Source organism: Notamacropus eugenii, chromosome 3 (genome assembly GCF_028372415.1).
Source record: "Notamacropus eugenii isolate mMacEug1 chromosome 3, mMacEug1.pri_v2, whole genome shotgun sequence".
Classification (NCBI taxonomy): Eukaryota; Metazoa; Chordata; class Mammalia; order Diprotodontia; family Macropodidae; genus Notamacropus; species Notamacropus eugenii.
This window is the reverse complement of record NC_092874.1, coordinates 153,527,725-153,540,531: the sequence shown is the minus strand read 5'-3', so window position 1 is coordinate 153,540,531 and position 12,807 is coordinate 153,527,725. Positions and strand designations below refer to the sequence as shown.

The following is a 12,807-nucleotide window of genomic DNA, read 5'->3' as shown; positions in this document are numbered from 1 at the left end:
AGTAGTGAAAGGGCTGTACTATGAATGCTTCTGATTTCTCAGAGCTAATGTAAAAATGTTAGCAACAAATAAAGTGTTCTCCAGCAGCGTACGGGAAATAAGTGTAGAATCATATAGTCAGTACATATTATTCTTGGGACCGTAAGAGACAAATAGAAAATTTGTTCATCTTGGGGCTTCTCATCATAGAAATTTGGGAAAAGATATTTTTGGTATTAGGCTGAGTGTTTTTTAGAAGTGTAGAGACTGAATAACAATTAGATGCTAGGTATTGTGGGGAGGGAGAGGATGGTGCATTGCTTGAACTGGGGGTTCTGAAATACCTAAAGCTGACTGTATGTCCACACAAGTCTGACATCAATATGATCAGTCTCCAAGAGCAGAGAGTCATTAGGCTACATAAAGAGTAACAAATCAGCTTAAGCTGGATACAGAGCCAGTCAGAGATTCCATGCTGATCATGGCCAGTGAGAGCTGGGATCAGGCCCGTGAGTGAGCTGCCCTTGGGCAAGTTAGGGAGGCCATGTGTGAGTGTGAGTGTGTGTGTGTGCGTGTGTGTGCGCCTCAGAGAGAGAGAAAGAGAAACATACACAGACACAGGAAATACATACACGTGTAGATATATAGAGATAGAGAGAAGCAGAAACAGATACACTGGACTGGTTATTTCACTGATAAAAGGAACTCTGAGTTGAGGAAATTTCCTCAACCAATGCATATGGGCACCTTCTCTACATCTTATAGACTTAGAGAGTTGCCTAGAACACTTAAGAGGTTAAGCAACTTGTCCAGGGTAGAAGTGTCTGAAGGAAAAAATAAAGGCAGAGGTGTCTAATGTCTAGCTCTTTCCCATTCTTTCTTATTCCCTTACCTTGCCTTAGAGAGGATTTAGGAATGATTTAGGAATAGTAGTAACTGTGTTTATAAAATTAATCTGTCACATATGGGACATAGCAATTGTTTAAAAACTGTGATTTCAGTCATGGTGCACTTGATAGGCACAATATGATGTTTTTTCACAATTTTCCTTCATTTTAAAAAAATAATGTCTTCATTTTCGCATCATTTCTTATATCATTCACCTCAGCCCCACTCTTTTACACTCCCTTGAAATAAGGATGGTCAAGCACAAAACCATCCAGTGCAGCAAATATGTCTGTCCTCCATCTGCCATATCTGGCCAGATACAGACATCTGGTTTCAGTATCATTAATTGCATTAATTTTGAGTTCATTTGCCTTTTTTGTTGCTCTTATGTTATTATAATCTATCTATCTCTTTAGTTCATATTTTCCATTGTATCTGTTCATACAAGTCATCCTGTGTTTCTCTTTTCATATTTGTTATTTTTTTTACAGTGCCATAATATTCTATTACATTCATATAACATAATTTATTTAGTCAACACTCAAGTAATGGGTATCCATTTTGCTTCCAGTTTTTGCTACCATAAAAATGTACCTACAAATATTTTAGTACATGTGAACCCTATCTTTTTTCCCTTTGACTTCTCTAGGGTTCATAACCACTTGTGAGATTATTAGTCAGCAAGAATTTATTGATTGTTGTTCATCCTTCATCCTTGAAGAGGACCAATGATTTCATGAGGGTGATGATGCACATGAATTGGATTTTAAGTAAGGTAGAGCTGCACAAAGTTGTCAGCCTCGCTCTCTCCTCCAGAGTCATAACCTCTTACTATGGGCCACTCATTGTGCCATGTGCTGGGCATAAAGAGAAAAGCAAAATTAGTCCCCGCCAGGAAGGAGCTCACATTCTTGGGGAACATAACATAGAAATAAGTAGGAAGAGTCAAGATATATACAGTAATTGGAAGGCCCTAAACAGCTGGGGAGGAGGAGGTAGGGGTGGGGAACACCAGGAAAGGTCTCTTTCAGAAAGAGGGATTTGAGCTGAATCTTGAAGCAAGTCTGGGAAACTGAGAGGCAGAGAGGAGGAGGAGCATTCCAATTGCCAGTAGTGTATATAGTGTGTCCCTGTCTTCCAGTTTGCTGGGTGTGAGGTAAAGTCTCCAAGTTGTTTGTTTTTCTTATTAGTTATTTGGAAAAATCTCTCACATTTGTTTATAGAGTTCAGTCCTTTTGAGAAGTGTTCAAGTTCTTTGACTACTTAGGCACTGAGGAGGGGAATGGATTTTTGTCTTATATATATGTGCTAAATACCTATAGATCTTGAGTATCAAATTCCTATTGGAGATATTTATTGCAAATATTTTTCACCCAATCAAAAACGACTGCTTTCCTTCTTATTCTATATGTACTTACTTGAATAAAAACTTTCTAATGTCATGTAATCAAAATTAATTTCTCTTTTGTGTTTGCTTCTATTGTCTGTCCTGTTAAGAACTCTTTTCCGACCATAATGGTGAAAGGTATCCCATCTGGTTCTCTTTTAGTGTGTTGGTTTTGGAGGGGTTTTTTTGGCCTTTACCATTAAGGTCATGTATCCGTTTGAAGTTTGTGGTATATGGTGTAAGATGTTAAGAGGCAGCATGGTACAGGGAAAAGACCACTGATTCTGGAGTTCAAATTTCACCTCTGTTGCATACTGTTTGTGTAACCTGGACAAGTACCCTAGCCTCCTTGGGCCTTAGTTTCCTTGTATCTAAAATGAGAGGGTTGAACCAAATAGTCTCTGAAGTCTCTTTCATCTTTAGATCTATGTTGCTTTGTTGGTCCAAATCTAATTTCTGCTAAATAGCTTTGCAGCTCTCCCAGAAATTCTTATGAAATAGAGCTTCTTCCTAAAGTAATTTAAAATTTTGGCCTTTATCAAACACTAGGCAGATTCACTTGTTTATGATTTTAATCTCATCTATTGATCTATCTCTCTCTTTCTCTCTGTATGTGTGTGTGTGTATGTATTTTAAATCAGTACCAAGTAGTTTTGACTAATGATGTTTTTAAAAATATTTTGATGTCTGGAAGTTCTCCTTTATTTCTATTTTTTTTATTCTATCCTTTGAGATTCTAGATGTTTTGTTCTTCCAAATTAATTTTATTTTTGTTTGGTTCCATAATCCTTCTTTTACAACTGAGGAAACTGAGGCAAGAAACTAGCTATTGGCAATCATAGTTACATTTTCAGCCACTGAGATGATTCACCTGAATTTTTCAGAAGAAACAACAACAACAAACATGACAGAAAAAAAGAACCTAAGAGAGATGTTAATTTGGAAGAAATTATTACTGGACAAACAGTATTTGGAGTCAGAAGGGATCTGACTCAAGGGCCTCTGGTGCTTTTGACTTACCTGTCAAAAAGGCACATAAAAAATGACCCTTGATTTCATCCTCTGTAAAGTAGAACTCATAATACTTGTGTAGTAACTATCTTGCAGTTTCAAATGAGATTATTTTTTTAAAGAGCTTTGCAGATTCTAAAGCACTGTATAATTATCTGTCATTATTATTGTTTCCTTTATCTTCATCAAGTGGTTGGCTCTAAATTGATAAGATGAGCTGAAAGAGAGGTCTGTGGTTTTGTGATAGTGATTAAAAAAATAATGATCTGTCTACTGGGGTTAATGCCAGGTTCCTGAATTGATTTTCATCTGAAAAGCCCTGAATTCTGGTTGCAGAAAACAAAGATAGTGTCTTTCTTTTTGACAGACTGTTATGTGGCTGTTTACCTGCCTGGCCATTTCTTTCATCTTCTTAACACTCAGCATCCTGATTTGATGTGCCACAGTCTGTTTCTCACAGGTACAACAGTAATTTTTTTAAATGAGTACCTCATGTTCAGCAGAGTGGTGGAGGTGGTGGTGGTGGTGGTGGTTTCCTGTCCTTGTTGGTTCCATTTTTTCCTGTCTTCCTCCCTAGGAGAGAATGAAAAGATGGATATGTTTCCTGATGGCCCATTACAGTCATTCTCAGGGGCCTTGGCTTGGGACTGGTGCTCTAGAAAACTCTTTAGAGTGAGCTTTAACCAATCATCTTTACTACATTTCCTATGGAGCAGCCCACTGGACTATGAGAGGTTGGCTGTGTTGCACTGCATGCTTGCACGGGGCAGGAATCCAAGAGTCCTAGAAGTCCAGGTTAGAATGTAGCTTATACTTTAAAAGCTAGATATGGACTAGCAAACCCATGTGAATTTTCTTAGTAATTGAAAATATACTTGCTATTTTTATTTGCCAGGTGCTAGTTGTGTTTCACTGCCTCCTCCCCTCACCACAGTCCTCCACTTTGTTCTCAAGTGCCCCAATTATCACACCTCCGTGAAGATGTGCCTACCTTGTAGATTTCCCTTTTCCTTAATTAAATATCTCTAAGTCTGTCACTGTCTGACACGCCCACACACTAGATGTTCAATAAAAAGATGAGGTTCTCAAACATCTGTCTCACCAAAGCGATTATGATATGAGTGGAACTGGGCATTTGCTCTGTGTAAGAAATATACTAGAGTTATAGACATAGTTCATATAAATGTAACAAGGCCCATCATGACATGGAATTCAGTTTAAGGCAAGTCTATCTTAGAGCTCATCTTAGGGGATTTATTAGATAGATATGTCAGAAGTACCTCATCGTCCTGGTAGATTATAAGCTTATTGAGAGCAGGGGCTATTTTTGTCTTTCGCATGATGTTCTGAGAGTGCCTAATAGGATAAATACAGTTTTACCTCTAACAGAATCTTGTATTATGTGCCTTTGAAGATGGCAAAGAAATGTGCTTATTTTTTCAAAATTGTAAATGGAAATATGAATTAAAATTGTACATATAACAAGTTGACTTACCTTTAAAAATAGCAACAGATTTTTTTAACTTCTTAATTTTTTAAAGATTATTCGATGGATTTTTGAGAACATGTGGAACTGTCATGCATTTGACCCCATTCAGGAATTTTTAATTGGTAGGTGTGACTGATACTGCAGTTTAACTATTGTTTTGCTTTCAAGGACACAGTAAATTGATGATGCCTCAGTCTGTTGTATTAATGCTTAGGAGTGTTTTTACTTTGGCTGCTGTAGTCAGTGGCTAATTAAATTTCATTCTACCATGACTAGATGGGAATCAATAGCTATTCAGAGATCGATGAGACATGTTTCTAGTCCCAGTGTTGACGATTTTTTATAAGGTGTGATCTTCTTAGAATAGCCATGAGCTGCTTTCATAAAGATAGCATAAAATCCTCTGTTATGTTGTTTGATGTGAACATCTAGTTCTTTGCAAACATATATATTTATTGTATATATTTATTTCTTAAATTTATTTTATTTTCAATTCACAGAACAAAACAAAGATTGAAAATATATTAACTATATATTTATACAGATAGTTTATACTTCAGAACTGACCTAAAAGTTCACAGTTTTCAAAATATAAGTAACTAAAATCAACATGCTAGACAGTTTTTAGAGGTGGGGGAAAAAGCCATGGAAAATATGTGTTTCTGATGATTTACATCTTCCTCTGTACTGTTGTTAATATTAAACACTCTGTTTTTATCCATCCAGCCTCCTTATACTGGAAATTCTGTCTGGATATAAGTAGCATGGATAAACTTCTTCCACATTCCTCATTACGTTCCTGGAATACAGTAAGTCAGTAGAGTTTCTAATGGCTGGGATATTAAGACATTTTGGTAATACACTTAGTGTTAGAGCAATGGGATTTGAGTTCATGTAGTTGCTGAAGAACTGTAGCAATGTCAGCTTCTTCCACTCTGCCATTCACCAGCTGTGCCAGTGACTTTATTGTTTTGTGCCTTTTGTCCCATAAGGCAATCTTGAAACCTAACAAAGACTTAATATGTGGATTTATTCCCAAAGTTCCCAAAGCTTCAGTTTGATAAGGCCCAAATGAATAAAGCTCAGTATTATAAAATTGCATTCATTGGTGGAGTGTTGAAATGTGGGACAAGGTAACTTCTATAAAGCAAATGCAGTCCAACCAAATATTTTCCTCCTGCCTGTCGGGACACTCTTTTTTTCAGGAAATCTAAATGAAAAGCTGTACCCTTCTTTTTGGGGCACAGTGTAATACACTGGAGATTTGTGAGACTAGGGAAGTAAAAACAATGTGTCTGAAAGCTTCCCCGTCTCTTCTCCTATTGAATTTATATGTCAAGACTGAAACATTAGTTTTTGAGGCAAAAGTTGGTGCAAGGAAGGTGAAACCCATTTGAGATAACCAAGGTGTTGAGAATACTATAGTGACTTAAATGTTAACTCTTCACATTTAATATTCTTAGAATTAGTACTAGGAGGGACTTCAAAGTTCATGTAATCCAATACTTATTTTACAAAAGAAGAAACTAAGGCACTGGGAAGTTATAAGGGTCATACTGGTAATGACAGAGATGGCATCTGAACCTAGATACTCTGAATCAAAATACAGCACTCTTTCCATACCAGGTAGCAATTCCATTCAACATTTATTATGTATCTGCTATATAGAGAGTACTGTTCTAGGTCCTGGGGTGGGGGAAGTTACAAAGATTAGAAAGCACACATTGTCTTGAAGCTTTACAAAGCTCTCTTCACCCTCAAACAACCCTGAGAAGTACATAACACAAATATTCCCCTTTTACAGATGTAGAATCTAAAGCTTATAGAGCTTAAAGAGCTGGTAAATGCCATAGCCAGGATTCAAATTCATGTGCCATTTCTAAGCCTAAGTCTTTCTCTTATGTTAGGATGTCTGCAATGAAAAGAGTGGATTAAATTTGTATAACCTTTTAAAAAGGGCTTTATGTTCATTATCTCATTTGAACATTTTCTTCCATTTTACAATTGATTAATAACTTATTAGTAACACAAGACACTAACCATGTTCTCATGAAGTTTACAACCTAGTAGGGTGATATGACATATTCACAAATAACTATGATACAAAATAATACATGATAATTAAGCAAGACCTGCAAATAATATGTTATTATTTAAGGTCTGATGGAAGAAAGAGATTCCTGAGGGAACCAAAGCTTCATGGAAAGAGTAGATTTAAAGGATATGTAGGATTTCAACATGTAGAAAAAGAAGGGAGAGCACATAAGGAAAAATGTGAACAAAGATGAAAAAGCATGGAACATGAATGGGAGACAGTGAGTAGTTTAGTTTAGTTTGGCTGAGATATAAAGTGTATAGAGGGGAATTGTAAGAGAAAATGCCCATGAAACAGAGATATTGGAGCAGGTAGGTGGGTGCAGCGGATAGAGTGCCAGTCCTGGAGTCAGGAGAACCTGAGTTCAAATCCAGCCCCAGACGCTTACTAGCTGTGTGACCCTGGGCAAGTCACTTAACCCTTATTGCCTCTAAAAGACATAGACATCTTGACTGCAGGGAGTGGTTTTCATTTTTTATTTGTATCCTCAGGGCTTTATACATAGTAGGTTCTTAAGAGTAGGTTCATAGAATCATAGACTTAGATCTTGAAGCAACTGTAGAGGCCATCTATTCCAACCCTTGACTTGCTCAGACGTTATGTGTCTGTGGCTGGATTTGAACCCAGATCTTCCTGACCACAAATCCCAGCCCTCTATTCATTACTAAACACTGCTTCTAACTGAATTAGATTTGTTGGTTGACTTTGCGCCCAGATGGGGAAGAGTCTCAAATGCCAGTTTAAGTAGCTTAAACTTAATTCATGAGGCAAGAAGGAGTCAGTCTGAGCAGAGAAGATTGCATCTATGAAAATAGTCCCTGAAAAGTAAATTCTATCTATGTTTGAAGCAAAATGGAAAATAAGTTAATCTCTAAATTATTCAAACTTTTGTGGAAGCCTAATGTTTACACATTTCTGAAAGTCCTTCTCACTTCAGACTGTATTTATACAGTCACCAACCTCTCAGTCTATGTGGTGCAGTGTTTCCCCTACCACTCTGTCCTTTCATCCCTTTTATTTAACTACAATCTCAAAATAAATGCAGAATCTGTAGGAATGTAACAGGAAGTTTACAGGTGAAACCACATGGAAACTAGGAAATGTATGATCTTTGTCCTTCCCCAGTCACCCCACTTATTCCCCCTATGTTGTTGTTAGTTAGAATTGATTTTTTGAAAGTACCTCATTATCAGTGCCAGGGATGCAGAGAAATAGGAGAGAATAACATACCCACATAATTTCCATACACATGTTTTAGTTGGATGTCATCTGAATGAATTGCCTTAAGAAAAAGAGCCTTTAACTTGTGTCTATAAAGGAAAATGGTGGTTTATAGTTAATGTTTCTCTTAGTCAGGGTCTGGGTCCCTCGTTCTTGGGAAAATGAGAAGCTGCATTATAATAGACATTTAAATAATATGACCAGTATTTGCATATGCTAAAAAATTTGCTTAGAAAACCACTTATAACCACTTTCCAGATTAAGGGCTAATATATTACTTTAAATGGCTTCTCTTTAGCAGTTGCAGACATTGGTTAACCTCTTATTTCCTCTATTTGTAAACATGCATAGTGCTGGTAGGGCACTTGGTAAATGTGCAATAAATAAAGGTTGTTGGTTTATGGTCACAGCAGAAGTAATAGGTTCACCTTGCCTCTGTGTGGCATCATCAAAAAGAATACTATAATACTATGTTTGTAAGGATGCCAAAGAATATGGTGCCTTTTGTACTCACAGAAGAAAGATAATGCTGCAGTCTGGTGGCACTGAAGATTGAATGTTGAACCTGAAGTCAAGAAGACCTGAGTTCAAATGTGACCTCAGACACATACTAGCTGGGCAAGTCACTTAACCTCTTGCAACATCAGTTTCCTCATCTGTAAAATGGGAATTATCACCTACCTCCCAGGGTTGTTGTGAGACAACACACAGAGAGATAACATTTGTGAAATGCTTTGCAAACCTTTAAGTGCTACATAAATGCTAATTACCACTATTGTTTTATTTTTCAACAGTCTTAGAGATAATAAGATTTGCTATCCTTAGGTTTTTATTTTTGTTTAGTCGGTTAAGTTGTATCTGACTCTTTATGACCCCATCTGGGGTTTTTTTGGCAAAGATACTAGAGTGGTTTGCCATTTCCTTCCCCAGCTCATTTTACAGATGGGGAAACTGAGGCAAACAGGATTAAGTGAGTTACCCAGGGTCACCCAGCTGGTCAGTGTCTGAGACCAGATTTGAACCCAGGGAGCTGAATCTTTCTGACTCTAGGTCTGGCACTCTATCCACATGCCACCTGGCTGTTTCTGTCCTTAAGTAGGAATATTATAAATAATTTGAAGCCACCGGGAGATTTGAATACCTTTTTTAATGTATCCCCCAAATAGCTCTGGTAGGTTGAGTGATAGATCAATTTCTATTGCAATTCTTTTACCTGACTTTGGTATCTTAAGCTTCTGGAACATTTTGTGTAATTGTTTGCTCTACTTGTATCCCTAGTATATTATACAGTGCCTGAAACATTGGTTCTTAAATTCCTATTGGTTGATCAGTTAACTGACTTATAAACAGGGATGTATTGCTTCTCCAGAATGATATGGACCAGTAATATTAGTTGTGGATATTTAATTCTAATGGACAACTATTATTGGTAGTATATAATGTTTACTTCCAAACTGATTTTTTTTTTGTCTTTCACCAAAAACGTTTTTTAAACAAATGCACTAAAAATAACTTTATGACATGTAATTAAAAATAAAGCATACTTTTGGGGGAAATTTGAAATGAGGTACATTTTTATAGTAAACCTTTGATTGTAATTTTTGTTTTAATTCTATTGAAGAGAATTCTGTCATTTACCGTCCCTAGGATTAACTTGCATGGTATGTTTGCTGTGATAATGGGGTGTTAGCTATGTCTGAACAGCTTTTTACTAAAGGTTTTATAGTACAGGATGCTTTAACATAAAAAGTCTTACCACTAAGGACAGAGAAAACGTGGTAGAATGGGAGAGAATGGGTTAAAAATCCTCTCTTTGCCTCTTACTATCTGTATGATCTTGAAGAAGTCACCTAACCTCTCTAGGTCTCTCTGGGCTTCATTTTTCTTCTACGTCAAATATAGGTTTTGAAGTAGGTGCTCTTTAAGGTACTTAAGGTATTTGGGTGGCCCAGTGGGTAAACTCTAGGGCTGGAGTGAAGAAGCTTTAGTTTCCAGCCTCAGAGACTTACTAGCTGCGTGACTCAGGGTAAGTCACTTCACCTCTGTCTACCTCAGTTTCCTCATATGTCCAATGGGGATAATTATAGTACCTATTTCCCAGGGTTGTTGTGAGGAGCAAATGAGACAGTAATTATAAAGCTCTTAGCAGAGTGCCAGTCCCTGGCACATAGTAAGATATGCGTTGTTGTTGTTTAGTTATTTTAGTCTTGTCCAATTCTTTGTGACCCAATTTGGGGTTTTCTTGGCAAAGATCCATTTCATTTTACAGATGAAGAAACTGAGGCAAACAGGGTTAAGTAGCCTGCCCGGGATCTGAGGCTGGATTTGAACACAGACCCCTTACAAGCTTTATAAATGTTAGCTGCTGTTGCTTCTGCTACTAGTACTACTACTTCTGCTACTACTACTACTACTACTACTACTACTACTACTACTACTACTACTACTACTACTACTACTACTACTACTACTTCTACTACTACTACAACTCTACTGCTTTCCAGGTCTAAATATTTTCCATTAAAGATTACCCAGTAAGTGATGTTCCTTAGAACATAAGCACGGGACATTCTTAATGAATGTGAGATAGCATAAACAAGAACAGAGAGAAAATAGTGAGAATCTGTAGAGATGGAAAATACTTTCTTGGGGCATAGGTGGCGCGGTGAATACATAGAGCACCAGCCCTGGAGTCAGGAGGATTTGAGTTCTATCCCTCCTCAGATACTTAATACTTAACTAGTTGTGTGACCTTGGGCAAGTCACTGAACCCTACTTGTCTTGCATTCCCCCTAAAATACAAAAAGAAAATTCTTTCTCTTGATTTTTTTGGCTACATTTCCTCTTTGCACAGTTCCTAAACCATTTGATGGAGAAAGTATATCCTGCCTCATTTGCTTGCAAAATGGATGAATTAAAAAAATTTGTATATGACACCATGTTAAAAACAGACTGTTCTGTCTTTTTTCATATATGTACACATACACAGGTACGTATATATATATATTATACATATATATTTAAGCAATCTAGATTCTATTTTTTATTTTAATCCTGGCTTGGGAGAACATTTCCTTTTCTGACCTCAAAGATAAAACTATTTTCAGCTTCTTCTGGGTAGAGATTAGAAAATTACATGATGTTTAGCCTGAGCTCTGCTCAAAGCAAATGGTTCAGTCTTTCGTCTATGTCAAAGTATGAAAAGCACTTCTGTGAGTTGGTGTTAATGGAAACTTAACAATTTTCTCTGACTATAGGAAATTCCAGGAGTAACCTTGGTGACGGAAGAGATCTTGTTGCCTCTAATGAAGGTAAGACCCTGGTGGTGATCTGAAATGCAAAGTGAGTGACCTTGTCTCTTTTTAAGGTTGATAATTAAAGGTTATGAGAAGCCTAACAGATATGGTAGAGGGGTGGAACAAGAGAGAACCTGATGCCCAGTTTGAACTGATGAATGCCTACTCTGTGCGGCACCATAATCTTATTTTTTAGGTTATAAATAGTAATATCTTTTCCCACAATTACATGGAAAAACAATCTTTAACATTCATTTTTTTTAAGTTTTGAGTTCCAAATTCTATACTTCCCTCCTTCCTCTGCCCCCTCCCTGAGATAGTAAGCAATCTGGTATAGATTATACAGGCACCCTAATCTTTTCTAAGTTACTGTATTAAGTAGAGTTTCCTAAAGACAGAAGAGAACATCCAGCTTAATTCAAACCATCAGACTTGCTATGTCCCCGGCACTGTGTTTTTACACCCTTTACAATTATTGTTTCATTCAAGTCTCACAAAAACACTCTGGGAGTTTGGTGCTATTATTAGCCCCATTTTACAGATGAGAAAACTGAGGTTAAGTGACTTGCCTAGAGTCAAACAGCTAGGAAGTGTCAGAGGTCAAATCTGAACTCAGGTTTACCTGACATCAGGCCTGGCGCTGTCTCTACCCCACCACCTAACTGCTGCTCTTACTTTTGTGAACTTGTAGGTCTTGCCAAAATAGTATGTTTGTGAGCTTAACTTATGGGGGCTCTTCATCAACTTAGCTCTTCTGGCCATTTGCCTCTTTTCCCACATTTGGCTGCCCCTTTTTCTGATCTTTGCATCCAGCCAGCTCATAGGAGTCACTAGAAGAGAAGAATTGATGCTCCTATAAAATTAAACCTGATGTCGACTCGTGCGTATTTCTCCTCTCTCTGCCCCCTTCCATACCATTTCCCATGAACCCGTCTTTAGCCACCTTACAAACAATCCCACGCATCACAGTTAGACCTCCCAGCTCCCCCCCATCACCAGAGCTGCCTGTCAGTGCCTTCAGCAATTGTAAATCTTGGCTTAAGATCTGGACCTAGTCATCTTACATACCCCTTTCTGCCCATGAACTCCATCTATTCATGTCTCTGGAATCCAGTGGTTTCAGAAGGATTGTCAAGCACAATAGATAGAAGGAGGGAGTAGAGAAGGATATGTGTGTAATTAAAAACTAGGGAGTATTTGAGCAGAGTTTCCTTGAAGATCCTTTGTTGTTTTTGGCAGTGCTTCCTGTTAATTGTAGTCCGGCGTGCACTGGGAAATCTCAGTTTCTGGCAGTAAGCAGCGCATGTCAGCTTACTGTGCTTTCTTCCGTTATTGACTTTTGATTCTTTTGGACACACTAATATTAGACCGGGACCTAGACAGCTGGAGGGAAAGCTGGGAAGTGTTTGAGGTCACTGTGATGCAGTGGGGTGGGAAAACA

General features: G+C 37.6%; 1 protein-coding gene across 2 annotated transcripts in view; it reads left to right on the top strand.

The window, feature by feature from the left end:
• The window catches only part of GSAP (gamma-secretase activating protein), a 111,365-nt gene that overhangs the window by 52,958 nt on the left and 45,600 nt on the right, over nucleotides 1-12,807 (top strand). For both annotated transcript variants that reach the window (XM_072653164.1, XM_072653163.1), the window contains exons 15-19: nucleotides 3,633-3,725; nucleotides 3,843-4,060; nucleotides 4,807-4,876; nucleotides 5,481-5,563; nucleotides 11,328-11,381. In XM_072653164.1, the coding sequence (XP_072509265.1) occupies nucleotides 3,633-3,725; nucleotides 3,843-4,060; nucleotides 4,807-4,876; nucleotides 5,481-5,563; nucleotides 11,328-11,381 (518 nt within the window). The remainder of the gene's footprint in view (nucleotides 1-3,632; nucleotides 3,726-3,842; nucleotides 4,061-4,806; nucleotides 4,877-5,480; nucleotides 5,564-11,327; nucleotides 11,382-12,807) is intronic.